Source organism: Mustela nivalis (assembly GCF_964662115.1).
Source record: "Mustela nivalis genome assembly, chromosome: 9".
Taxonomy (NCBI): domain Eukaryota; kingdom Metazoa; phylum Chordata; class Mammalia; order Carnivora; family Mustelidae; genus Mustela; species Mustela nivalis.
Window position 1 is genome coordinate 85,252,952 of NC_139028.1, and position 27,253 is coordinate 85,280,204.

The 27,253-nt window shown below is 36.3% G+C and overlaps 1 protein-coding gene across 2 annotated transcripts in view; it reads left to right on the forward strand.

Moving 5' to 3' along the window:
• ANO3 (anoctamin 3) overlaps positions 1-27,253 on the forward strand; it is a 407,782-nt gene that overhangs the window by 127,952 nt on the left and 252,577 nt on the right. The window contains exon 2 of one of the 2 annotated variants that reach the window (XM_082682805.1): positions 1,259-1,330. In XM_082682805.1, the coding sequence (XP_082538931.1) occupies positions 1,259-1,330 (72 nt within the window). Of the gene's footprint in view, positions 1-1,258; positions 1,331-17,770; positions 18,233-27,253 lie in introns of those variants that run through there. The other variant, XM_082682806.1, reaches the window with a different exon arrangement.

Genomic DNA, 27,253 nt, shown 5'->3' on the forward strand with positions numbered 1-27,253 from the left:
TGGTTGAATTCTGTCTGTAGCCTCTCTCCTCCCCAGAGGTCAGGGGGTAGGACTGGAAGTTCCAAGTCTAATCACCTGGTTGGCTGTCCTGGCTAGCAGCCCCTCCTCCTTATGTGCTTTCCAAAAGTCATCTCATTAACATAACAAAAGATATTTCTATGCTCTCATCACTTAGGAAACTCCAAGGGTTTTAGAAGCTCTATACCAGAAACAGGACAAAATTACATTATAAATTACATCACTCCTACATATTAATTGAATAAGCTTAGGCAATTTTTATTGGAAAAAAAAAAAGCTTACTAATTACAAGGTCCTGTGCCAAACACTAGTTAATTGGGAATGGGGTGAGGGTGCTCGCTTCGGCAGCACATATACTAAAATTGGGAATGGGGTGAGGGATACAGAAATGAATTCAAATGAATTCTAACTTTAAGGAATCAATTGTCTAATGAGGGAGGCATACAGATAAAGATGAAGGAATTACTACAATTAATTAAGAATTTAACATTACAAATGCTACTGTACATACACAAACTTGAAAGTTTACAACAATATTCCAAGGTAGTAATTATTAATTCCTATTTCTGAGTATATACTATCCACTATATTCAATAGGTGTCTTTTGAGGCTTAGAAGCATTTCTGGAGGAAGGCTTATTTAAAGGGAGATTATTTCTAAATGGACATGTCACTTAGAAGAGAGCAGTGCCTGTCAAAGTACCATTGGAGCTGAGTCTTCTTTCAAAAGCAGAGCAGACTTCCCATTGATCTTATGGGTAGGGAAGGCATGTTAGGCACATAGAAAAGGTTGACCAAAATTCCAGAGGCAAAGAAGTAGAGGTTATGTTCAGGGAATTCTGGTGATTTAGTCTGGTTGCACAGAAAAGCAGGGAATGAACAAAGAGAAAGGTACGGCTTTTGAGTTTGGGAGGGCACAATATTAGAAGAGGGTATTACTCACCCAGGGAAAAAGTAATTGGAAAATCTAGCCATTCTAAGCTTTTTCAACATTGACAGCTAAATCAGCTTGCATAACAGTACATAGACCTACCCACCTGCTTAGTTTCTAATGCAATTTACTAAAAAGTTGTATCTTCCTACACACTTCTTTATAACTAATTTGACCTATTCCAGATAGCAGTTTTACAGCAGAAATAGTCAACATGAAAAGCTCTTTTTTCATGATAATTTCCTATTCTCCTTCTGGTCTACTGAGTTTCTAAGCAAAATGTTTCTTGTTCTTTTGTTCCCTCTTACAGGCTTACAAGAGTTGTGCTCATCTCATTGTGAGCTGGAGAAGAGTGCGTGGGCTGCCAAAGGCAAACATAAAGGTGAGTTATGAGGGTAGATTTTCAGGTGCTCCCACCAACTTCGCTCTTCAGTATAATGGAGTAGCAACTGCAGAGTCTTTGTCGGGAGTGAAAATTTAACACTGATTCGTATTATCACATTCATGTTATTAATTATTCATGTGACACTTTAACTTACCATGCAGTTTGCAAAGCACATTCATATCTGTAATTTACTTAGTTTTATCCCAAGCTTCTAGTGAAATTACATTTACTTGTAAATGTCTTATGCAAGATATAACATACAAAAACCTTTGTACCACTTGTTCTTAAGAAATGAATTTAAGAGTCCTGTGTCTGGGCGGCTCAGTCAGTGAAGTGTCAGTTTCTTGGTTTCAGCTCAGGTCATGATCTCATGGGTCTTGAGATCAAGCCCCAAGTCCTGTCCTGCTCTGCACTCAGCAGGAGGCCTGCTTAAAGATTCTCTCCATCTATACCTCCCCCACCTCTCTCTCTTTCTCTCCTAAAAATAAATAAATAAATATTTGAAAAAAAAGTTCACATTATAAATTAGTAGCTTGGCAAGTATTAATAAATTAATCAGCTCAAGGCCACTGCCAAACCATTTGATATATGCTTACTTATAACTTCTGATGTAAGATATTTAATGTGGATTATATAGAGTCTATATTGTATATAATTTATATATGTAGGCAATATCTGACTTATGATGGTTTAACTTACAGCTGTTCTGCTTCATGATTGTGCAAAAGTGATAAACATTCAGGAGAAACTGTACTTTGAATTTTGATCGTTTCTCAGCTAGTGATATGCATAACATATGCCTATGATTCTGGGCAGCAGCAGCCACAGCTTCCAGACACACAGTCATGAGGGCAAAGAATTGATATACTTAGACTCATCCTGCACCTATATCATCATTCTGTTTTTCACTTTCAGTAGAGTATTCAGAGTATAAATTACGTGAGATCACTAAAGCTTTATTATAAAATAGGCTTTGTGTTAAATGACTTTGCCCAACTGTAAGTGTTCTGAGCACATTTACAAGAAGCTAGACTAAGCTATGAAGTTTGGTAGGTTAGGTGTACTACATGCATTGTTGACTGATGATATTTTCAAATTAAAATGTGTTTATTGGAGGGTTCCCCTTTCTCCGCATCCTCACCAGCATCTGTCATTTCCTGACTTGTTAATTTTAGCCATTCTGACTGGTGTGAGGTGATATCTCATTGTGGTTTTGATTTGTATTTCCCTGATGCCCAGTGATATGGAGCACTTTTTCATGTGTCTGTTGGCCATCTGGATGTCTTTCTTACAGAAATGTCTGTTCATGTCCTCTGCCCATTTCTTGATTGGATTATTTGTTCTTTGGGTGTTGAGTTTGCTAAGTTCTTTATAGATTTTGGACACCAGTCCTTCATCTGATATGTCGTTTGTAAATATCTTCTCCCATTCTGACAGTTGTCTTTTGATTTTGTTAACTGTTTCCTTTGCTGTGCAAAAGCTTTTGATCTTGATAAAGTCCCAATAGTTTATTTTTGCCCTTGCTTCCCTTGCCTTTGGCGATGTTCCTAGGAAGATGTTGCTGTGGCTGAGGTCGAAGAGGTTGCTGCCTGTGTTCTCTTCAAGGATTTTGATGGATTCCTTTCTCACATTGAGGTTCTTCATCCATTTGGAGTCTATTTTCGTGTGTGGTGTAAGGAAATGGTCCAATTTCATTTTTCTGCATGTGGCTGTCCAATTTTCCCAACACCATTTATTGAAGAGGCTGTCTTTTTTCCATTGGACATTCTTTCCTGCTTTGTCGAAGATTAGTTGACCATAGAGGTGAGGGTCTATTTCTGGGCTTTCTATTTTTGTGCCAGTACCATACTGTCTTGATGATGACAGCTTTGTAATAGAGCTTGAAGTCCGGAATTGTGATGCCACCAACTTTGGCTTTCTTTTTCAATATTCCTTTGGCTATTCGAGGTCTTTTCTGGTTCCATATAAATTTTAGGATTATTTGTTCCATTTCTTTGAAAAAGATGGAGGTACTTTGATAGGAATTGCATTAAATGTGTAGATTGCTTTAGGTAGTGTATTGATGCGAAGGGGCATGTGCACCAGAATGTTTATAGCAGCAATGTCCACAATAGCCAAACTATGGAAAGAACCTAGATGTCCATCAACAGATGAATGGATAAAGAAGATGTGGTATATATACACAATGGAATACTATGCAGCCATCAAAAGAAATGAAATCTTGCCATTTGCGACAATGTGAATGGAACTAGAGCGTATCATGCTTAGCGAAATAAATCAAGCAGAGAAAGACAACTGTCATACGATCTCCCTGATATGAGGAAGTGGTGATGCAATATGGGGGCTTAAGGAGGTAGGAGAAGAATAAATAAAACAAGATGGGATTGGGAGGGAGACAAACCATAAGTGACTCTTAATCTCACAAAAGAAACTGAGGGTTGCTGGGGGGAGGGGGGTTGGTAGAAGGGGGGTGGGGTTATGGACATTGGGGAGGGTATGTGCTTTGGTGAGTGCTGTGAAGTGTGTAAACCTGGCGATTCACAGACCTGTACCCCTGGGGATAAAAATATTTTATATGTTTATAAAAAATAAATTTTTTTTAAAAAGAATGTATTTATTGGGATATAACATCATCATAATTTGAGGAAGACCTATAGGAACATCTGTCAACATAAAATAGCAAACTGCCCCAAAACCTTAAAAAGTTAAAAGTTAGCAATAAACTGATGCATAATAGATGAACGAAGATAAATGCAAACCACACTTCGCAATCAACTTCTTGAGATCCAGCCATAAAGAGAAAGAACAAGGCTATTAGTTTAACTAATAATTAGTTTTAATAATTTTAATCTAAAAAATAATCTAATTTAGATTTTAATCTGAAATCTAATTATTAATAATTTTAATCTAAAAATTAGTTAACTGTATTAGCAATACAGTTAACTAAATTGTCATGGTTAGAGGATAGATCACTCAGAATTTATATTGTTCAAATATGAATACAGAGAGGCAAGCATTGGCAATGCTTATTAGAGAACTCTTAATGGAAGAATTTATTCTGGCTCAAGATAGCCCCCTGCACCATATGTCGATGGGTACATTGAGCTCTCACACTCAGTGCTACTAACCTTTCAAACTGTATAACTTACTTACTTTGCCTTGATTCTAGGCTTGATAGAAATCTTTGCATTAGAATCCAATTTCCAGTGTGTGTATTTTGGGAAATGTATACGCTGAATGTATGCCGTAACTGTCAGTACCCAAAGCAGTATTATTTTCATGGCTTAAGAATAATTTTATTAGTATTGTATTGGTATCATTTATTCCAGGCTTATTGAGATATTGACATATAATTTATGTAATTATGCAATTTATGTATTAAGGTATAATGATTTAAGACATGTGTACACTGGGAAATGATTACCACAATCAGATTAGTTAACACCTCCCACCCTTTATATAATTACTTCTTTTTGTGTGTTGTGATAATTTTTAACTATTTTTACTATTCTCTTAACTTTCAAAAATATAATACAGTGTTGTTAAGTATAAGCACCATGCTACACATTAGGTCCCCAGGAACCTCCATATTATTTCATAGTGGCTATGCTCATTTACATTCCCACCAGCAGATCACAAGGGTTCCTCTTCCTCTACAACCAACATTTATTAGTTCTTGTCTTTTTGATAATAGCCTTTCTAACAGGTATGAGGTGATATTTCATTGTGGTTTCAACTTGCATGTCCCTAATAATTAGTGATGTTGAGCGTGCACTCAGCCATTTGTATGTCATCTTTAGAAAATGTCTATTCAGGGGTGCCTGGGTGGCTCAGTGGGTTAAAGCCTCTGCCTTCGGCTCAGGTCATGATCTCAGAGTCCAGGGATCGAGCCCCGTATCGGGCTCTCTGCTCCGCGGGGAGCCTGCTTTCCCCTTTCTTTCTGCCTGCATCTCTGCCTACTTGTGATCTCTGTCAAATAAATAAATAAAATCTTAAAAAAAAATAAAAGGAAAAGAAAAAGTCTATTCAAGTCCTTTATCTGGTTTTTAATCATAAGGTTTTTTGCTATTGAGTTTGTGGGAGTTCCTTATATATTTTGAATATTAACCCCTTACAGATTGTTTGGAAACATTTTCTTCCATTCTGTAAGTTTCCTTTCTTTTGCTGATTGTTTCTTGGCTCTTGAGAAGCTTTTTAGTTTAATTTAGTCTTCCTTGTTTATTTTTACTATTGTTGCTGGCACTCTTTGTGACTTTTTTTGTCATATCCAAAAAATTGTCGTCAAGACCAAAGTCAAGGAACATTCTCCCTATATTTTCTTCTAGTAGTTTTATGCTTGTGAGTCTTCCATTTACATCTTTAATCCACTTTAAGTTAATTAAAGTGGATAATTCTTGTACGTGGTGGAAGGAAGGGGTCTAATTTCCCTAACCTGTATGTGGTTATTCAATTTTCCCAGTGCTGTATTGCTATTATTAATATATCCTGAGAACTTGGTTGCCATGACTCCACCTTTGAAAAAGGTTCTGCTTCCTCTGTCAAAGTCAGATTTCTGAGATTATAACTAAAAATCAATCTGTTACCTTAAGATTCCTCTCAGCAATCAGTAAGCCAGCCTTTTTCTGGTATAAAGTTTGCTATTCTTTCTGTAGTACTTAACATCACTCACTATTTTGCCTCTAAACAGCTTTCTTGTACTAAATAATATGGGTAGGAAATTACCAGAAGTTTTTGCAGACCCAGAAGAGGGTGGAGTAGAAACTAGCAAGGATAAATGATGAGTCAATGAAGAAACACATGACTAAAAACAGGCTTTGGGATAAAATTAAATGACCATTAGAATATTAGCAGGAACTGATATTTATCAAGTTTTTCCATGTGTCAAGGACTGTGTTAGACTCTACGTGAGTTGACTCTTCCCAGCAACAATATGAGGCCAGGGTTACTATCAATGGCCTTGCTGCAATCCCACTGCAAAGATTTTGGCTCTTCCTTGCTTTAGGATTCTAGGATTCAGGAATCAGGGAACACAAGAAAGAAGTTAGATAAGTGATAAACTGAATCAAGTCCTATTGGTAACAATCTAAAGATTTTTTTTTTCTCCATTTTTAACAAAAGGTGTTCAAAGAATATAATAAGAAGCAAAAAATAAACACTTTGTTTGGGTATTCTAAAAACCTCCCAAACCAAAAATCATGCTTCATAAATACAGACCCATCATAATTGATTGTCATCACCGTCAAGCTATTTAACACTGTAAAGCTATTTATAAGTCATATCCCCTTATTACTGGTTTAAATCCCAATAATTTTATAAGGTAAATAAGTATTACTTTTTTATTTTATATGTAATCTTTGTATCCCTTTTATAAATTCTAGGCAGGTTTATAAGTATGTTATTTAAAAAAAAAAAAGGAAAAAAAGGGAAAAAAAAAACAAACAGCTGTGATGATCATTCCCGCCTGTGGTGTTCAGACGATAAGCAGTCCATCTAGTTATCAGTCTGTAAAAAAACTGTATTTTATATTATTTCTAATTTCATTATAGTCAGTCCATAAAAATGGCTAGAGTCCACTCTTTTTTCTTTTTTAGTCCTTATTCTTTTCCCTCCCAAAACCTGAGTTTGTCTAGCTCTTTTTTTTTTTTTTTTTTGCTCCCAAAACCACTCTGAAAGAGTTGGTTGCAAGTTGCTGGAACAAGGTTCACCTGAAGCTCAGAATGTCTAAAAAGCATTAAGGGTCTCAGTAGGAAAAAGTGGATGAGTTAAGCAGGCAGTCCACAATATCCCAAAGGGAATGGTAAATGGAACTAAACTTCAACTTCAGGAAAAATGTGATGAGATAGAGAGTTAGAGAGGAGACACTGAATTTTCAGTCCCACTTGACCTTTGACAAGTGATAGCCAAGGTTCAGTTTTAATAGATGTCCTCAATGTTTCCAAGTTACAAATCCAAATATTTATATAAATCTCTCAATTCATAATGTTGGCAGTGCCTTCAAATCCTTAAAAAAAAAATATATACTAGGTAAGGCTAATAAAGGACCCCGAAGTCAGATTTGTCCCTTGTTAGTAAACCCCAAATCTCTGCTTCATCAGCTTCAGAATTTTGATAGAGGACAAGATAAGCAAAACTTAGCCCTGTTAATATTGACTGTCCTTCATCAAGTGACTGATGAGTTACACCAATATTCTGTCTCTCTATCATCTCCACTAGGGGCAGGGTGAGAACAGAAAAGGTGAATAAAGAATAAATCTATCTCCTGCTACTAAAAAATGAGGGACCTATGGTTCAAGCATTTATTCTAGATGGGGTTACTGTAGGTTCTGGTTTGCCAGAGACAGTCCTTATTTATAACTGTTACCCCATCCAATGTAATCATTAATAATGACTCCTTTCATACACATAAGTATGCCAGTTGGGGTGGCATTAGTACTGGTTACAAGTGTCATAGCTATAGACAGACCAAAATCACATGAATGCAGGGACATAAGTCAATCATTGCTAAGTGCTATCTGAGATAAAAACCATTATAGTGTCCAGACTCAAAGCCAGTTTAGCTGACCCTAAACTCGGAACTCTTTCCACAATCTAGGCTGTTTTCAAGTTTTATGTTAAATGTCAGAGACCATGGATACCAGAACTAAAGCTAAGAGAAACAAAATACACTCAGACACATTCTTTAGGAAGTAACAGAGCACAGATTGTATCTGAGATCTTCTGAGGTCAAGGCTGGATACTTTTCTAACCATCTCCCTGTTTGGAAACCAAATACCAAGCATTATGCTAAACATAACAGTCATTACACTAAAGGTACAATTTGGTGATGCATCTGTTAAGAGAAATAGAAACCTGAGAATAGGATTAATCATTAGGGACATGACTAACAGGCACAAAAGAATCAGAATAATTCATGATCCTATATAATTAAGTGCTAAATTATTTAGCAAGGATGAACAAGTTCAGAAGAGACTTCATGTGGGTTGGTATATTCAAGGAAGAGGTGGCACATCAACTCGGCCTGGAAGAACTTGATGAACAGCAGATAACAGCAGATGGAGAGTGTTCCCCAAAGAGGAAACAAAGAGAAGTATTTTGGGCTGTTTTTGTGAAGCAGATTAAGGAATATATTCTGACCCAGAGTTTCCTGGGAAGTCCAGAGAAATCTGGTGCATTAAATTAGATTGGGCCAGATTATGAGAATGTCCTTAATGTTTAATTTTGTTTTACACATATATATCCATAACTTTATGCATTCATGTGGATATTCATGTATAAATGCACACATGTGGATATTCACATGCTTTTGAATGTCTAGTTGTTTTTCTTTTTCCCTTATTAGGCTTCCTTCTCTCCCTCTCTTCTTCCATCCAGTTGTATTAACCTACCTACCCATGTTAACAGCCCAGTACATAGATTTCTGTATATTTTCTTCCTGTCAACTAATCATATAGATGCCTTAGTAGGATAAACCATAATTTACTATATTGCTGGGTATGAGTTTTGTTCTAGTATTTTGCTACCAAGACCAATGATGCAACAAGCATGTGGATCATTATTTATGGGTCATTATTTATGGCTGCTTTGTTTGAATGGAATAGACTTCTAAGAGATGGATTATTGGTTAAAATAAGCTGTAATCCTTCACGATTCCAAAGCAATGTATGAAAGAATGCTTTTCCTAACATCCTCTATAAAAATAGATATCATGGCTCCTTTCCATTTTTGCTAATGTGAAGAGCCTAAAAATATACCTTGTTATTTTAACTTATCGTTCCCTGACTACCAGAGAAAAATTTTTTTCATTTTATTTATGATTTTTTTTTAGATTATAATCTTACAATGTAGTCTGTAAATACTCTGCATTATTTTTTTTCCTCGTTTTGCTTTACTCTTCCTTCTTTTGTTCCTTTTATCAATCAGGGTTCAATGAGCAAAACAGAATGAGATACACTGTAAGTATTATGGAATTGGGATTTGTTATAGGAATGGGAATTTTGGGAGAATAGTCCAAAAAGGAATGTTGGGGAATCAGAGAAAAGCCACTAACCAGCTTTCCTGAAGCACTTGGGTGTGTCAAAGAAATCAAGAGTTTGTCAGGGAGTCTGGAATGGGACCATCATGGAGCATTGGTGGAGCCCCCTGTGGAAAGACTATGGCCTCTGCATGGCATTTCCATAGAGGGAAAAAAAAAAAAAAAAAAAAAAAAAGCTGAATCTGGTACTGGGAAAAAAAAGGGGCTAGCTAGACTCTGTCTATACCTGTGTCATTCTCTCATCGCTTGAAAGCACAGTGACCTTCAGAGTGCACTGGCTACTGCTTTCCTGTAGGTTTACTATCCTTGTACAAATGTCTTTTTGATCAGCTTTAACCTGGAACTATATTGGGAAACCATTTCTGGAGAACATGGCTGTAGTTTAGTGAAGTTGACACAAAAGGAACGTAACAATGCACATGATTGATTTTTGTGAATGTCTGCAATGAGCACTTTATGATGATCTTATAAAATTCTGTTAAATGAAGTTCATTGATTGCAGTAAGTCCATCTATATCTTTATTTGTTATTTGGTCCATTATACTGTTTAAATTTTTTGAGAAGTATATATTGTCTTCCATTACAGTTGTAGTTTTGTTGATTTGATTGTTTTTTTTTTTTAATTAAAGGCTGTAAAGTTTGGTGCATAAAATATATGATTTACATCTTATTTATAAATTATTCCTTTATCTTTAGGCAATGTACCTTTTTAACATTTTAGTCCTTCTAATGTGAAATTCCATCATGACTGACATCAATATGGCTAGACTTGCTTGCTTTCTTTTTTCATTTACCTAGAATCACTATGACCACCCTTTATTACTTTACATTAAATATTTATTTCTCATGGAGTACATATCTTGATTTTAATCCAGTTTAAGTCACTGTCTTTTGTGGGGAAAAAAGAGTGCTCATATTTGGGATATTGGCCAATAACTTGATCTTTTTCATTCCATTTTGCTTTGAACCTATAATTTATGTTGATTGTTGAGTCCACATTTTCCTTTTATTTTTCCTGGTTTGATCAAGGTGTAATATATTTCATTCGTTTTCTCATTGGACAACTCATCATTCTTTTCCTATTCATTAAATATAACTTTTTCCCCCTTGTTCTCATAATTAAATGAGTTAAACCAAATTATTTTTTCTATTAACATGCATGCTTCTCCTTTGCCTTTTGTTGATCCCTTCCCCAATAAAAGAAGATCTTAATGCTATTTTCATCTTCCACTTTTCTTTTCTAATTCTCCCCTCCTTAGGCTTCCGTAACATTCTTACTTCTCCCACTCCCAACTACCTGGATTTATTGAATTAATAATTAGGATTTTTTTGTGTTTTCTTTTTGATAGCTTTTTATAGTTCTTATATTAAGTATCTCTGGAGAGTGTGTTATTGTCCATTTGAATTTAATTAGGTAAATCAAGATCTGATACTATTATATTTTACTCATCTTTTATCTTGAGGTCTTTTTTCTAAGTTAATTTTTTTTTTAAGTAGAACCCATAAGTGTTTAATCAGACTATGTAAGTTATATATTCCTCAAATTATTGCAAATCTTCAAATTTCTTCCAAGACTTGAGAATAATTATATCTTGTGTAGAGGTATGTGATTCTGGGATGAAGTCATTTATATCATCATCCTGAAGAAGCTATTCTAGCTTCCAGCATTGCATATTAAAGAGTATGATCAGTCTCTTTTTGGTTTTCCTTAGTCAATATTTTACTGATTCCTAGGTGACAAAACCTAATTTGAAGATTGGAAAATATAATCACTAGAGTTAAGGTCCAAACTTTCCTGCAAGGGACTGTAAGAAAATTAATGTTTTTATTGTATAAAATATGATGCTCTAGTTTTTTTTTGTTGTTGTTGTTTAACGGCAGTTTTACAATAAAACACCACAAACACGGAATACTTAGAGCTTCAAACATTTAGAGGTTATATAACCATTTGCTGTCTATTCTTAAAGAAATTACGAAGATGCACTCTTCTTCTAGTATAAAGCTTGTAAAGATTAAAAATATATATCCTGGCTGAATTTGGCAAATAGATTCCAGTATATATCTCTTAAATGTACTGAAAATATATGTAGCTTTTTCTTATTAATTATAGGAATTATAGAAATTATAGGAAGGGAGGAAGAAGAACTTTATTTAATATAAAGTATGATTTACTGTATATTCTTCAAGGTAACATTATGTGATCATCTACTCAGTGATGCTAACATAAATTACTTAGATTTACTTTAATGAATATAAAGGCTATAAATGGCACATTGATTATTGATTTGCTTTCAAGTTGCCAGTATTCGTTTTTTAAGTAAATTCAGTGGTGTCACATTAAATAATTACTTCAATAATCTCTCCATCCTATAGCTTTTATTTTGGCAAACAGTCTGTTCATCATATTAGTGTTTAATTTCTGACCCCACTCAAGCTCATATTGCCACAGAGTTTATATTTGTAGATTTTCTGTACCATTTCCACTATTTTTCTTCAGAGAGGAAAGAGGACTAATCCTGGCCAAACCAGCCAAAAGGATTGTATTTCTGAAGTCAGAGCAGAAATTTTCTTCCAATTGACAAGAATCCTAGAATATGAGGGACAGAAGAGAAGTTAGGAAGCAACTAATCCATCAGCCTTCTTACAGATAGGATACCTTGAACCAAGAAGGCAAGGTGATTTGCACGCTGCTGGAGAGCATACTACTTTATACACCAGTCTATAAGCTCTAGACTCCCAAAGTAGTGCCATCTCTTCCATATTTCTCTGCCAGGTTAAAAAGAGGACCTCCATGGCCAAGTGCTGATTTTCCTTTTCAATTTTAAATCTGTGCTACTATTGGATTAAAATGGCATAACAACATTTTCTACCCAGATTATTTCTAAATACATCTTTATCATTTTTTTATTTCTTTACACTTATTCTTCTAATGTAAGTAATATGTATTTGGTGGTTAAAGTGACTGTTTGACTTACTGTCCAAAACAGGATACATTTTAAAGTTTGAGCTATTAATGATTACACTGAAACAAAAAGCAACCCAGAATATACTGTCACTCTAGGAATAAATGGAAAATAAGGTTAAAATATCAGTAAGCAAAATGAAAGAAAAAATTATTACTTCACTCGTATTTTCTTTATGTAGACTTTGATATGTTTTAATTTTATTACTATAGCTCTATCTATGCATATTTTTTTTGCAAAAATGGATCTCATACTGAAATATTCTTTTGAAATTTGTTACTAATAAACAATATATCAGGAAATAAATTTTCATGCACACTATCTTTTTAAAGGATTTCCTTTTTTTTTAAGATTTTATTTATTTATTTGTCAGTGAGCGAGAGAGAGGGTACAAGCAGGGTGAGTAGCAGACAGGGAGAGAGAGTGGAAAGCAGGCTCCCTTCTGAGCAAGGAGCCAATGTGAGACTCCATCCCAGGCCCCTGGGATCATGACCTGAGCCGAAGGCAAACACTTAACCAACAGACCCACCCAGGTATCTCTAAAGGATTTCCTAATATTACATTTTTAATGTCTTTGGAAGAATGTCAAGGCAGTAGACACATTCTTTACTCCCCCTGGACTGGTTATATTCAAACAGAGAGCACAGTGTATTCACAGCCAGTCAGTCCAGCTTCCCAGGGACCACACACTTATTTTCTCTGAAAAGAAAATAGGTAACTGCAGAAGCTACTTTATTTCCACTCCAACTGGCAAATAACCCCAACAACTGACACAGCACAGATCTATACCAGTTGATAGAAGCATCAAGCTATCAGAGTAGATGCTAGCTATAGACAACATTCACACCTAGAACTCTAGGTGAGTATTTATGGAAAAGTTGACTCAAGAGCATGGAAGCTCACCAAATGTGGTAGAGTAGTCAATACTGATACCAGAGTATCAATTTAAGAGCTTATGAAGATGAACAGATGTAGAAAATAAACCAACAACTATTACAGTCCTAGATTTTCAAAACAACAGGACCAATCTTTATGAAATTATCTACCTAGAATAAGTAAAATCACAGAACAATATAAAACCACAGTCTTGCATGTAAATTTTGAAAGGTAATTAATACACTGGACTTATCTTTGAATGTCTTATTATTAGACTTTTTTGACAAACAATAAATGTTTGTGCTAACTTTCAAAGGAGTGTATATCTAATGCATAATACAAACATGATGAAAAATGCCATGAAATGATGTTAGTCATATTCTATAGGAATTATAGGAGATTAAATTCACATCTAATTGGCTTCATGGTGGGTGGATGTGGAAAGAGGAAGTCTTCATTTAGAATTGGCATTGCTCTGGGGCCTTAAAGGATGAGTAGGGGTGGGGAAAACATGACTAGGACAGGAGTTTTAGAAGGAGCATCCCAAGTGCAGAAAACAGCAGCAGCAAAAGCAGAGAGGCTTATGAGGAAGAAAACCATTGTAGGACCAAAACTGAGTATAGAGAGTCTTAGAAACAAGATTAGAAAGTGCTGAGAGCAGATCATGGAGCTCCTTGAATGATAGAATGATAAACATGGACTCCATTCTATAGACAACTTGAAATAATGGTAGTTTTCAAGTTAGGGAAGTAAAATAGAAAATGTTTATTCTGTCATTACCTCCTTTATTCTACACATCTGCCTTCTCTTAATGCTGACTTCTTAAACTGTTTTGTGTCCCTGTCTCTTCAGAATACTGTGTAACAAGACCACCTCAGGCTAGATTCAGATTAGGTAGAAGCTGCTTATTTTCCTCCAGTGTTTTCTCTTACTCACTTAGATCCATTAGGAACGTCAGTTCTGAATGCTTCTCTGAATGTCTAGCTTGGCTGTCAGCAGGACTAACCTGTTGTTACACTGCCGTGTACCCAGGAGCCCAAGGCTTTGGGGAAGCAATTGTTAAATTGTATTCCACCCTTCCATTTATCACAGCACTCGTTTTTTTCAAGAGCTTGTTTATACCTTTAATAAACCATGGATAGTGACTAGAACCAAGAAAGTAGTTAATAGATTAAATATAAATATATATATATATAAAATATATAAGTGGTTTAATATCATTTCTCTTGGTTTTGCATAAGGAAGACAACTGCTCAGGTCACTAAAGCAGCATTTTTCTTGAAGTCATTTTAAGTTAATTACTTTCTTTATTTATTCACTAGTAAGTATTCATTGAGCTTGTGTGACTGGAACTGTACTGGTCTCTGAAGAAACAGAAACACTCTATCTGTTCTCAAGGAGATCAGAGTCTCCCTATAAGAATGTCTCTGGGAGAGCTCTCTCTCCCCTTCTCCCTTCCTTACTCTTTGCAAATAAACCCATTACCGGTGTGACTTGGCTATTTCATTTTGCCCATTAATACCTTAAATAACTGGATTCTAGAAAGAGAATGACTGCAAAGAGAATATCTTTATTTCAGTTTCCATTGAGGCAAAGAGAAGCAGAATCGGCAATCCCAGTTTCAATTAAGTCATTTATTCAAGATGCAAAGAGGTAACGACAGAACTCTCTCAGTTCCTGTGATAGAGCACAAAATGGGGAACCTCACAATTGGCTGAGCTGAATGGTCATATTTCTGAGTTCAAAGGAATAGAAAACCGCTTGATGTAAAAGCAGAGTTTCTTACCTCTCGGGGAGGCAAAAGTTAGCATGGGGCCTGATAGATTAATTAATTACCTAAGAAGGACAGGAGACAGGTGGTGAGCTGTGGGAGAGCTAACGCCGCAGAGACCTGCGCAAGGAAACAGAACAAAGAAAACCAGGGTCCAAGACTGAAAAAGAAAAATTAGGTTGGTAGAATGATAGATACTGAAGGAGTTTAAAAATATATGTATGTAATCAATATAAATTCAGTGTAGAACATGTCAAAAAAAATATGGAGGTCTAAAAAAATCAGCCTTAATCCTTACTTGCAAAATTAGTTATTTTGGACATTTTGGTATGTTTCTTTCAAGTCTTTTTTTTTTTTAATATATTGCAAAACATAGTTAAGATCATTATGTATGATAATCATGTTCCCTCACTGAACATTATATAAAGTATTTTCTCATTTTTAAAATTTGAAGAAAGAAATTTGAAACCAAAAATAGTAAAAAAAAAAAAAAAATCAGTTTAGCCTTCTCTGATGAGGCTATTAAGTATTCATTTCTAAACTTTCTACAATGGAAATGTTAGATTCAAAATATTTCTTATCAGATCACAGAAAGATTTATTTTTTGGGAAGGTCTTTGTTCAAACCCCTCCATCTCCACTTTCAGAATACATACACATACACATACACATACAGCTTTTCCTTCTCTTTGCATTGCCTTTCCTGTAAAGCAGATGGTGCTTGAAATTGCCTAGGCCCCTCACAAAAGCTGTTCCTCTAGCAACCTTCCTTAAAAGATGATTTTAAAACAAGCAAAGATATTCTTTGAATTCCCTGCTAGCCAATATGTCAGTCCAGCCTAAAATATTACTAATTAAAACTAGTCAACTTTATGAGAATATAATTTAATCATAGTTGCACTGCAGAGGCTAGGGTGCCATGGTGTTAGATATACAAAATCGCTTTTTAAAAATAATTAATTTCTAATGAGGTTCAAATTCTTAACTCATTCCTAGCTCCAGTGCCTATACATCCTTACCTCCTGCTGAGTTGTGGTTGGAGAAAATAAGACATCAGCACAAAGAAGAGCCTTTAATTCTTTCAACTGTTCCTCCTGATCATAAATTGAATTAAAGCTCATATTTCAAAAATATTTCTGATTCCAATAGTGATTTAAAAGGGTTTGTAAAAGAAGGTCAGATCCTCAGGAGTTATAATTATAATAGTATGTGATATTTATTGAGCTTTGCTTTGCTGCCATGAACTAGTCTTTAATTATATGATCTAATGTAATCATGAGATTGGGTGCTATTAGAATCCAATGAGTTGGATTGTGTCAGAATGACCTATAAGTCAAGCTATATTAGAATTTTAACTGAAGATGAAATAAACATAACCAAGACAACCTCAGATATTCATTTATTGCTTCGGGTTTCAAAGCCCCCTTCTGTAAAATAGCTGTAAAATGAGGCTCTGTGGAGATAATCTCTGAGGTTTTTTTCTGGATCTTCAGTTGGAAATAAACTCACACTGAGTTAACTTTTCATAACCAAGTATTTCTTCAATGTTTGCATTCTGAGCTTTTACTGAATGTTCAACATTTTCCTTTTGGAAAATCCATTATCCTCCATTCAAGAAGGGGTCTTCAGTTGGAGATAAACTCACACTGAGTTAATTTTTCTTTACCAAGTATTTCTTCAATGTTTGCGTCCTGGGCTTTTACTGAATGTTCAACATCTTCCTTCTGGAAAAACCATTATCCTTCATTAAAGAAGCCTGCACATTCTATGCTATATGCCTTTCCCTGAGAGTAGAATCAAATTTCTCTCTCCTCAGTGCCTAGCCACAGAAAACTCAAGAAAAATCTAGTCAGAACCACCAGGCTGACTGACGAACTTCTGAAATATCATGAGAGACATTAATAAATTGTAGTTTAAATCTTTTAGTTTCAGAGTGATTATGCAGTCATATTTAACTGGAATTTTTTCCTGTTCACAGCCTGCCCTTGTGCTATACACTACAGGTGAACTCAAAGCATGATGGTAACTCAACGTGTTTGGGGTTTTGAAAACCTTGACATCATTCCATCTTTCTCTTTTCCATCTCCCTTTAATTAAATTCAACTGACTGAGTTAGTCTCACAAACCTTCAAAAATCAGGAAAAGCATAGTTGCTTTCTGTGTCTGTGCGGTAATGCTCCATCTTCCAGGAGGAGCTATGAGGTTTGAGTCCAGCAGCAGGAAGAAGAAGGTAAGAAGACGAGAGAGGCCACTGAGGAAGGTGCCGAACTGGCTCCTGTCCCTATTTTGGGGCCACTGTGATTGGTCCTCCCCAAGTTACTTCACCCCTTTGCGTGTCAGATATCAACCTCTCTCAACTAAAGTGTTGGTTTTTATGGTCTTGAGAATTCTTTGTTGTCCCAGGCCTCAGTTTCTTTTACTATATTAAAATAATATTCTATCTACTTTATATGGCTTTTGTGAAGATTACATTTAGCATGGTAGTGTCTTCTCAATACCTGTTACTTAGTAGCTAAATAAATGGCCCAATGTCACTATCGTATGATTCGAGGCCTCAGTAGCTCAAATACAAGAGGATAACTCACGTGTAATGTGCTTGACATTTAACACAACTTATCTAATAAAACCATTCTAGTGGCTAAGTGAAAGTTATCCATATTTCTATGCTCGAGTTTGAGAGGGAAAGACAGAAACGTCTCTCCATCTGCTGCTGCATTTCTCTCAGAGGCGAGATCAGCTTTGCCCTTCTGTAAGTGCCAGTATTTACAGACCAACTTTTAGGAAATCAAAACTGTGTCTCAATATAATAACCAGACTCGAAACTTGAAAAAGAGGTAATTACTCAGTGGCTCCAGAGATTTGCTAGGATTTATTTATAGTCGCTAAGAAAAGTCCTCCCCTCCCTTGCCAGGCAAACCCAACGCAACGCCCACCCACACTGCGGCACTGGACGCTCTGGGGATGCGAGGTTAATTCCCCGAGTAGCCGCTAAGGGGAGCTGGACGCTGGACCGCCCTCCGGCGTTGCCATAACAACGGTGGGCGCGCAGCCTTAGGAGCAAAGTGCCGGCTAAAGCAGGTGTTGGATTGCAGCGCGCTCGCGGAGGCTCAGGGATTGTGTGGCGCCCGGGAGCCTCTCAGAGAGTCTGGCTCCTGTTCCTCCGCCTCCCTCTCGGACAGCTTCCGAACCCGGCGGGGACGCGCAGAGTGAAAATGGTCCACCACTCAGGCTCGATTCAGTCCTTTAAACAGCAAAAAGGTCAGTTGGGATCTTGGTCCCCCCTCCCTAAGGGCGTCACGTCCCCCTCTGCATGCCCTTGCAGTTGTGTAGGAGCATCCTTTCCAGGCTAATGCGACGCAGAGGTGGAGAACTCTGTGAAGTTTAAAAAAAAAAAAAAAAAAAAAAAATGCTTCTTTACTCTGCATCAAGATGAGTCTGATTTCTGAGCCTCCGCACGGTCCCAGGGAGAAGCGGAATTCGTCATTTCAGGGACTTGATTTAATGTACTATCTCTCCTAAGACTGTTTCATTGCATTGCAGTAAACCAGCTGAGTAAGGGTTGTTTTACCAGCCCAGTAGTGCTCTGAGGTTTGAGGACAGAAATACTGGACCCTGTTTGCCCCAGTTTGTCATTCAAATGGCTAAGAAGCTTCACATGAATAAATCTCTTACTTGAGATGCTTTTACACAGTCCTAGATAAATGAATTTTTGGACAGTTCGAGAAGTTGGCCTGTTGAAAGGGTTCTGAAACTTTCTTGGAAAACTTAATTTTGCCCACATCCTATGTTTGATTCTGCGTTTCAGGCTTTTGTTATTGTTGGTAGGTTCTTCTTCTGGGGGCTTTGTATTATCTCTCTTAGCTTGTCCTTCATGTTTCTCTCTGAATGCAGTGGTATGAGTACCTATGCTCATAATCAAATTAAGAAATATCCCTAGTTATCTTCACTCTTTAGTCCTTATTCCCTATTTTGTTGAAAAGTATTTTTCTAGAGCATGTTTATGTTTAGGCATATTTACAATTCTTTGCAGTTGGTCCAAAAACATGTATTAAATAACATAATTACCATTTTATTGAATTAATAATGATGATGGCAGTTATGCCACAGTTGACCACAGGTACCTAAGATATGTGAATTCTAGAATGGTAACTTGACTCATTCATAGCGAAGTGAATATTTACTTATGTTATTATCTGTACTCTTATCTGTCCATCTATCTATCTACAGTCAACAATTGTTTCTGTATAGATTGTTGACTATTTTAAAGCAAAATCTGGATGGATATACCAGGGATAATCTAATAGGGATTCCTGCATTAGGCAGAATATGGGACTGATTGAGCTTCAAATTCCATAATTTTGTACTGTTACAGTCCAAATTCTCTAGGTTCTTTTGAAAAAATATGTTGTGCCATTCCATGTAAAATCTAAGTGTTCCAAAGAGAATTAAATTGTTTCAAGAAGTCATGTTCTCTTTAATCATTACTTTAAACACATGTACACTTTAAGAATGAAGACAAAGATAGTAGGAACTTTACCTTAGCTTCATACAATTAATATTCTCTGACGCATGGCTATAGGTGACTCATTCTTGGAACATGGAACCTTGAAATGGTCCCCACACAACTTATTATTATGTATGCATACATATTTTGCTTTTAAAAGCTAACAACTGCCAATTTAAGGACCACCTGTGATTGCTCAAAGTGAGTCATAAAAAATAGTACAAATCTTTGTTCTTCATACTGTCCAAAAACATTTGGTTTCCTTTATGATGCATTATGAGCATTATTTTCAAGTCTTTTACTTTTTGGCACAAAAAACAACTTTAGCAGAAGGATAAATGTGGAGAGGAGGAGGGATAGGAAAGGAAGCACCAATAAAGTGGTTCTGGTTAATTGCTTCTTAACCATGAATGGGCATTCCAAAAAGATGTAACAAACTGAGGATTAGCTACTTTAATCTTTCAAAGAAGAAGCAAAATACGATTTTAGATGCTTTCTGATCCAGGAAGCATGAGACAGAAAGCTTTTAGGGGTGCTTTTCAGCATAACATTAACCTGAAAACTTCACATTAAAATGGAGAATATGCTGGAACTCTATAGGGTTCTAATTACCAAGCTTGCCTTTGTTAACTAGCTTAAAAACCTTGAGCAAAGGGAGTCTGCTTCTCCCTCTGACCCTCCCCCCATCTTCTCCACCTCACCATATTCTCTCAAATAAATAAATAAAATCTAAGAAAGGAAGGAAGGAGGAAAGGAAGGAAGGAAGGAAGGATGGATTGATTTAGCTGAGCAAACCAGTCTCTGGGGATGACTTTTTGTTTTAATCAAGTGAAATTAAAGTTTGTTTTTATTTTGATTTCAACTCTATAATACCTAGAAAGAGCCTGGGATATTCAGAAAACACCATTAGTGTAAGACTTTAAAAATGTTCACTATCACTTGAAAAATAGACACACTCTCTATTTAAACTCTCAGCAAGCAGGGCGCCTGGGTGGCTCAGTTGGTTGAGTATCTTCCTTCCGCTCAAATCATGATCCCAGGTTCCTGCTTCTCTCTCTGCCTCTCCTTGTGCTCTCTCTGTCTCTCTCTCTCTCTCTCTGACAAATAAATAAATAAAATCTTTTAAAACATAAGTAAAATAAACTCTCAGCAAGCCAGGAGAACTATGTAGTAATGTATGTAGTATGTAGAACTATGTAGTAATCTAATCAATCCCTGATCCAAATTCCCTCACTGATAATAATATCTATCTAATTGGGTAATCTGCATTTTTCAATAAGTCTAATAGATGCCAGAATTGTTTTCTGTAAAATGAAATACTATCTGAAAAACCAGATTTCTCCATTAATTTAATCTGCAATCTTCATTTTCAGCCTTGCATTTTAATTCTACATATACTACTTACAAGTTTTTTTCTTTAAGATCTCTAAACCTCAGTTACTACCTCTGTGAAATGAAAATAATATCTACATTGCAAACCCTAATGTGTTCAGCAGTTTGGCGTACAGATTGGGACCCATAAGTATAGTGAATAATTAATAATAATAATAATAAAATAATGATGGCTATTCTTCTTCCCAGGCCCATCTGCTTTTATTCTTGACTACTTAGGAGTAAAAACAACAACAACAACACCCTCAACAGTTCCCTTAGAAGTTGTTGCCCTTTATTTTACTTTGTCTCACTTTTGTTATTTTGGGGTATTTTTAAGGAAAATGAGACTCCAGGTCATCTAAAAATTCGTTGCAATAGTCTTGATTTACAGTCACAAACTACACAACTCCCATGCCCATTTCTCAGGAAGGCCTCTCAAAAATTCCCATAGAGTAAGTTTAGATGTTCATTTCATAATTTCAAAATTTCACTGCAGATAAATTGTACTTATCCACTCTCCACTCAACCCATATTTACTCAGCTCTTGCCATATGTCAGATATGGTGCTTAGCGATGGCATTGTCAAGAACGCTTTCATTCATGAACCTATTACTGCAAAAGTCTTCTTCAGAAAACTTTGTGTAGTAGGAAGGCGGAGAGGTTTGCTAAACACAACCTTTATGCAAATTATAGGAAACTCAGTATTTTTCTAGGAAGATGTTGACATATTGTTTATTGACAAAGCCAGTTAAGTTTTCTTTTCTGAAGAGACCTACATATATTTTTAATTTTTTAATATTCTAATAATTTTTTATTCTACTTTGATTAAATTTACATTGTTTTATTAAGAGGCTTAATAAATTAGGCAGTAAACTGGGAGAATGGGGGAGGGGGGGCAGAGTATTCCACAGTTTATTTCTGAAGTCTCAAGATTACACTGGAGTGTATTATGCTTACAGAGAACTAGGACTGTGTTTTTGCCTTTGCCTTCGCACATATTGGAGGAACACATTAGCTGGCAAGTCAGCAGTGATATCTGGTGAAAGTCCAACTGTGCTTCCCAGCCTGGCTTGCTCTGTTCACTTGATGGAGGATGAATTCATGTGTCAAGCAAAAGTGGGCAAGAAAAGGACAATGTGAGCTCTGGCTTGTAGTGGCTGTTATTTACCAATACAGCCAGCAAGACTTTGAGGGAAACCATAGGTCACCTCAAACACAGCCTGTCCTAAAAGGCTTGGGCTTAATGGAATTAGCTGAAGCTGTTAAGTGATTCATCGTTATTCTAAGGGACATTTGGTAAACATGAAAAGAGTGTTTTTAATAACTCCATGGAATCAAACACTTCCTACTCAAAAAGTGGCTTAATCATAATAATAATCTTTACATGTACTTGGGAATCTGCAAACCACAAAGCGCATGTATTCTCTCTCTCTCTCTCTATCTATCTATCTATCTTTTTTCCTCAAAATAAATTACTTGCAATGGCAGGTGCCCATCTGTGAAGCCTCTCAGCAGCCATCCTGCTTTGTGTTCAGTTCCTAGTTCCCAAGACCCTGAAGGGACATTGCTGCGGGGAATACCTAGTTTCAGAATCTCTGATATCCACTGTTTAAGTCTCATTTTCCTCTCACTCATATCTTTAGGATCTAGGATTTTCTTGCTCTTCCCCTGGTAAAATGAGAAAAAAAAATCTGGAGCCATTTATACACTGACAGAAATGTATTCACACGTGTGTACTGACTTTCCCTGGTATTTTGCTAGTTGATTCTTTTATTTATGAGAAGAGAAGGCATTGCCTCTTTTAAAAAATTCCTGCCACGTAGGAGAAAAAAATTTGGGGGGGGGGGTGGATATTTTGGGGTCAGAAACTGTACTTCTCTCAGGCTGGGGCTATCATCCTGATCACAAAGGATTAGGCACTGAAAGGTCTTTCTTCTCTGTCTCTTAATTTTCACCCTTCTCTTTCTTTACCTCCTCTGTAGATTTCCTACATATTTACAACTCTAGTTTCCTAATGATAATCTCCCAACCGGGGGAGAGCCCAACTATGAAGGGAATGTAAAGAAATTTCTATCCAAATAGGAAACACATGTGTCTGGGGCCATTTCTTTTCTTTCTTCTTTCTTTCTTTCTTTCTTTCTTTCTTTTTTTTTTTTTTTGTTAACATATAATGTATTATTTGTTTCGGGAGTACAGCTCTGTGAATCATCGCAATTCACAGCACTCATCATAGCACATACCTTCCCCAGTGTCCATCACCCAGCCACCTATCTCTCCCCCAACCCCCAAAAGTCTCAGTTTGTTTCCTGAGATTAAGAGTCTCTTATGGTTTGTTTCCCTCCCTGGTCCCATCTTGTTTCATTTTTCCTTCCCTTCCCCCAAAGAACCTCCCGCCCTGCCTCTCAAATTCCTCATATCAGAGAGATCATATGATAATTGTTTTTCTCTGGTGGACTTATTTCACTCAGCATAATACCCTCTAGTTCCATCTAGATCCTTAGAAATGGCAAGATGATGTGGTATATATATTTACAATGGAATTCTATGCAGCCATCTTGGACCATTTTCTTTAAAAATGCTGCATACGTCCAATGGCTTAGAAGAATTACTGTGTCACTTCTAAGTAAGGATATTGAGGTTTAAAATGATGACTTTGAATTAGCAAAAATAGTATAGAATATGTGATAAATAAATATCCTCTTAGGAATGAAGAGAAGTGATAACATTTAAAAGAAATTTCATCCAAAATAATTATAGGATAAAAATATGAGTATTTCAAAGCTATCTAGAAGTTCAGTTACCCAAAGTATCACATTTCTTGAGGATTATAAGGAGCGTAAGTCTTCATTTGAATCAAGGATTTAACATGCTACTCTGCCCATGGATGTTACTGGAAAAAAAAAAAAATTGGGGGTTGATAATTATATAAATCAACTTCTCAAAAGAAGCCAAACCTAAAAAAAAAAAAAAAAAAGGCCTGGCCTCTTTCTGTTTATTATTTCAGTATTTTACAATTATGCAGATGTTTAGAAAGTATTAAGGTAAAGTGTGTAGATTAATGTTAAATAGGTGTATTTTGATGAAAAGAACACGGATTGGAATTCCCTGAGATTGAATTCTGTCACTATCTCTGTAACTTGCGAATTTGCCTTTTCTGAGCCATAGGTTCTTTATCCAGATCCGTGGGTAATCATCCCCACTCTCAGGATTGTCAAGGAGGATAATGATAACACCACCACGAAAACCAGCAGCAGCAACAGCAAATACAGTGTAGATACTACTCACCCCAAAGCTTAAAAGTACACTTCATATTGGATGCTCACTAAATCTTTAGTAGTTCCATGTATCATTTTTCCTATTTTCAAGGTGAGAGAATTGAGGTGTAGCTCTTTGAGGTATAGCTCATTAGCTCTTAATGAGTGACAGAACTGAGCGGTGAACACAGCCCTTCCTGACTCTGAGGTCTACCTTAGAATTGTTCTGCATTCCATAAGGAAGTAAGAAAGCCTACTTGCTCCAAGTTCTCTGGAGGAAGGAACAAAACAAAACAAGACAAAACAAAACAAAACAAAACAAAACAAACCGAGGCAGCTGAAAGGCTGCTCACTCCCATTTGATTTCCACTGTCTGGCTGTCTGTAGCTTGTCTTCTGGTTTTATCTCTTCTCCTCTATAAAACTATCAGAGTTCCAGGCAGATTTCAGTGATTTCTGAGCTACATCATGGATAGCTCACTGTCCATTATGTGGCTTCAGTAAAATGAGAACTTTAGATGGGATAATGTCTGTGATACCTTCTGACTCTGTAGTTCATCAGAAGTTACAGAAGTGTGAAATCATATTCCAGCAGGCAGTGCATTGGTATAACAAACCTACCTGTCCCTTCACGTCACTACCTTAACTGCTAAACTAACTGCATTACAAAGCAGCATTTACTTTAAATTCTGATTTGTTCCAACCCAGCAGGCACATGAGAAATCAGAACCAAATGCAGGATCCATGGTCACCAAAACACGAGTCCCTCTATTCACATCATCACTGGCACCGAGACCAAGTTGGCATTGGAGGAGAGGACTTCCCCATGCATAAAACTAGGTGGACACGAAGACTCTTTTTTAAAGGCACTGTATTAGTCTTAGTCTTTTTAGCATTCCATTTCTAGAAAATTAATAGGATGACCAAAAGACATCTGTCAACTCCTAAAGTTGTGTGTGTGTATATATTTATGCAAATGTATTTATGTAAAAGTATATATTTATATCTATATAATATGTATATACATATATATTAAACATTTTATTTATTTACTTGAGAGAGACAGCGATAGCAACAGAAATAGTGAGAGAGAGCACAAGTGGGGAGAAGGGAGAAGCAGGATCCCTGCTCAGCAGAAAGCCCAATGTAAGACTCAATCCCAGGACTCTGGAATCATGACCTGAGCCAAAGGCAGATGGTTAACCAACTGAGCCACCCAGGCACTCCCTAAAATTGTATATATTTTATATCTTATAAAATTGTATATGCACATTTAACAGCAATTTAGTCAGGGGGCATGGGGTCGGGCTTTCCAGATACATGTACAAGGTCCAGTTTAAACTGTGTTTCCATCACTCAGTGGTATCTTGAGCAATTTGTTTCATCTACCTTAGCTCATGTTTTTAATTAGAAGATCCAAATTTTCAAGATCTGAAGAATCACCTGGAGTTCTTGTTAAATGCAATTCTTCAGTCCTTCCAGATGTATAATCTCTTCTCCCTCCAGGGGAGGAGACTAGGAATCTGTGTCCTTAGCAAGCATGCATTCTATAGGGTTCTAACAACTGAGCCCATTTGAAAAACTTTTATAAAATAGTAACTACATAAACACTGAATGAGATAATGAATTAAAGTGTGTGGGCTACAGCAGGTTGTGAATAGGTGTTCTCTATTAGTAGTAGAGGTAAACTATGTAGATCCTAGACTTAGATGAATACATGCATTTAGTCCTAAGAAAATATAACTTTAGTGTGTCTCTATATTAACTACAATCCCCAATCCTTCCTTTTTTTTTTTTTTTTAAAGATTTTATTTATTTATTTGACAGAGAGCGAGATCACAAGTAGGCAGAGGCAGGCAGAGAGAGAGGGGGAAGCAGGCTCCCCACTGAGCTGAGAGCCCGATATGGGGCTCGATCCCAGGACCTTGAGATCATGACCTGAGCCGAAGGCAGTGGCTTAAACCACTGAGCTACCCAGGTGCCCCCCCCCCCCGCCCGCCAAATCCTTCCTTTTTAAGGTATGAGGAAACTTCCTAAATGGGAGTTACTGCCTTGTCTCATTTACTGGACAGTTCAGCAAATGAGTTATCTGACTTGTAGAGAAGAGCTCTCAGACTTTGCCTTCAGTTCTTCTATATTGACCCTTATAAATACCTCAAATGCTATCAGTTCCTTATATTTGCTGTAGGTATTTTATGTCCTATTTTTTTACTGTATAACTTTTTGAAAAATAAGGAAGCTTTAGCGCATACCCTCCCATAATGAAATAATTCAGGGCAGGGCCTTAAAAGTACAATACATTGTAAAAGTTTATAGTTCTTCTTGATTTACATATATGGAAGATGTGCATTAGGTTTGTGGTGATTTATTTTTTTTCTAATAATTCATTGTCATAATTTAAAGTCATGGTGAAAACACTATGTGAAATAAGAAGCATAATATGAAATCACAGAATTGTGTTCAAATCTTAAAACTGTTCACATAGTGACCATGGGCAAGCTAATTTCAATGTGTTTCAATTTCCTTACTTATGAACTCTGAATAACAAATACTATTATTAAACATGTGTTCTTTGCCAGACACTGTTTAAAGTATATTGCTTATAGTATCCCACTTAATCTTCATAAAGAGACATATCTGTTACTGTAATTTCACAGTTGAGAAGACTGAAGGATAGAAAAGCTAGTGTTCAAGGTCACACAAGTAGGAGTGGCAGAACTAAGGTAGCTATCCAGAGGTGGAAATGTCATGAGAATGAGCAATTCTGTATGGCTAATTCCTTCTACAGCAATTGCTTATATAGTAGGCTCAATATTTGGTGACTAATGTTTTTGTAAAACACTAGTAGCTCCCTATCCTAACTTCAAATCAGTGAAATTAATGGTTGCCCATTACTCAGCACAGGGTTTTTCTGTTAGCCTACATAATCTCTACTTCCACTTGGTTATATCAATATTTCCCAAAGCATTTTTCAAATAATTCTCCCAAAGTTTAGCTGATTGCAAAAATTCAACTTCTTTTCCCTTTTTGGTAAAATGACTCTAATTTCCTAACATTAGCTCTATTTGGACTTATTCAAAAGTTGTTTAGCCGTGAACCTGTGGATCTTAATAGGCACAGTGGTGTACTTGCAGACAGTGGTGCATTT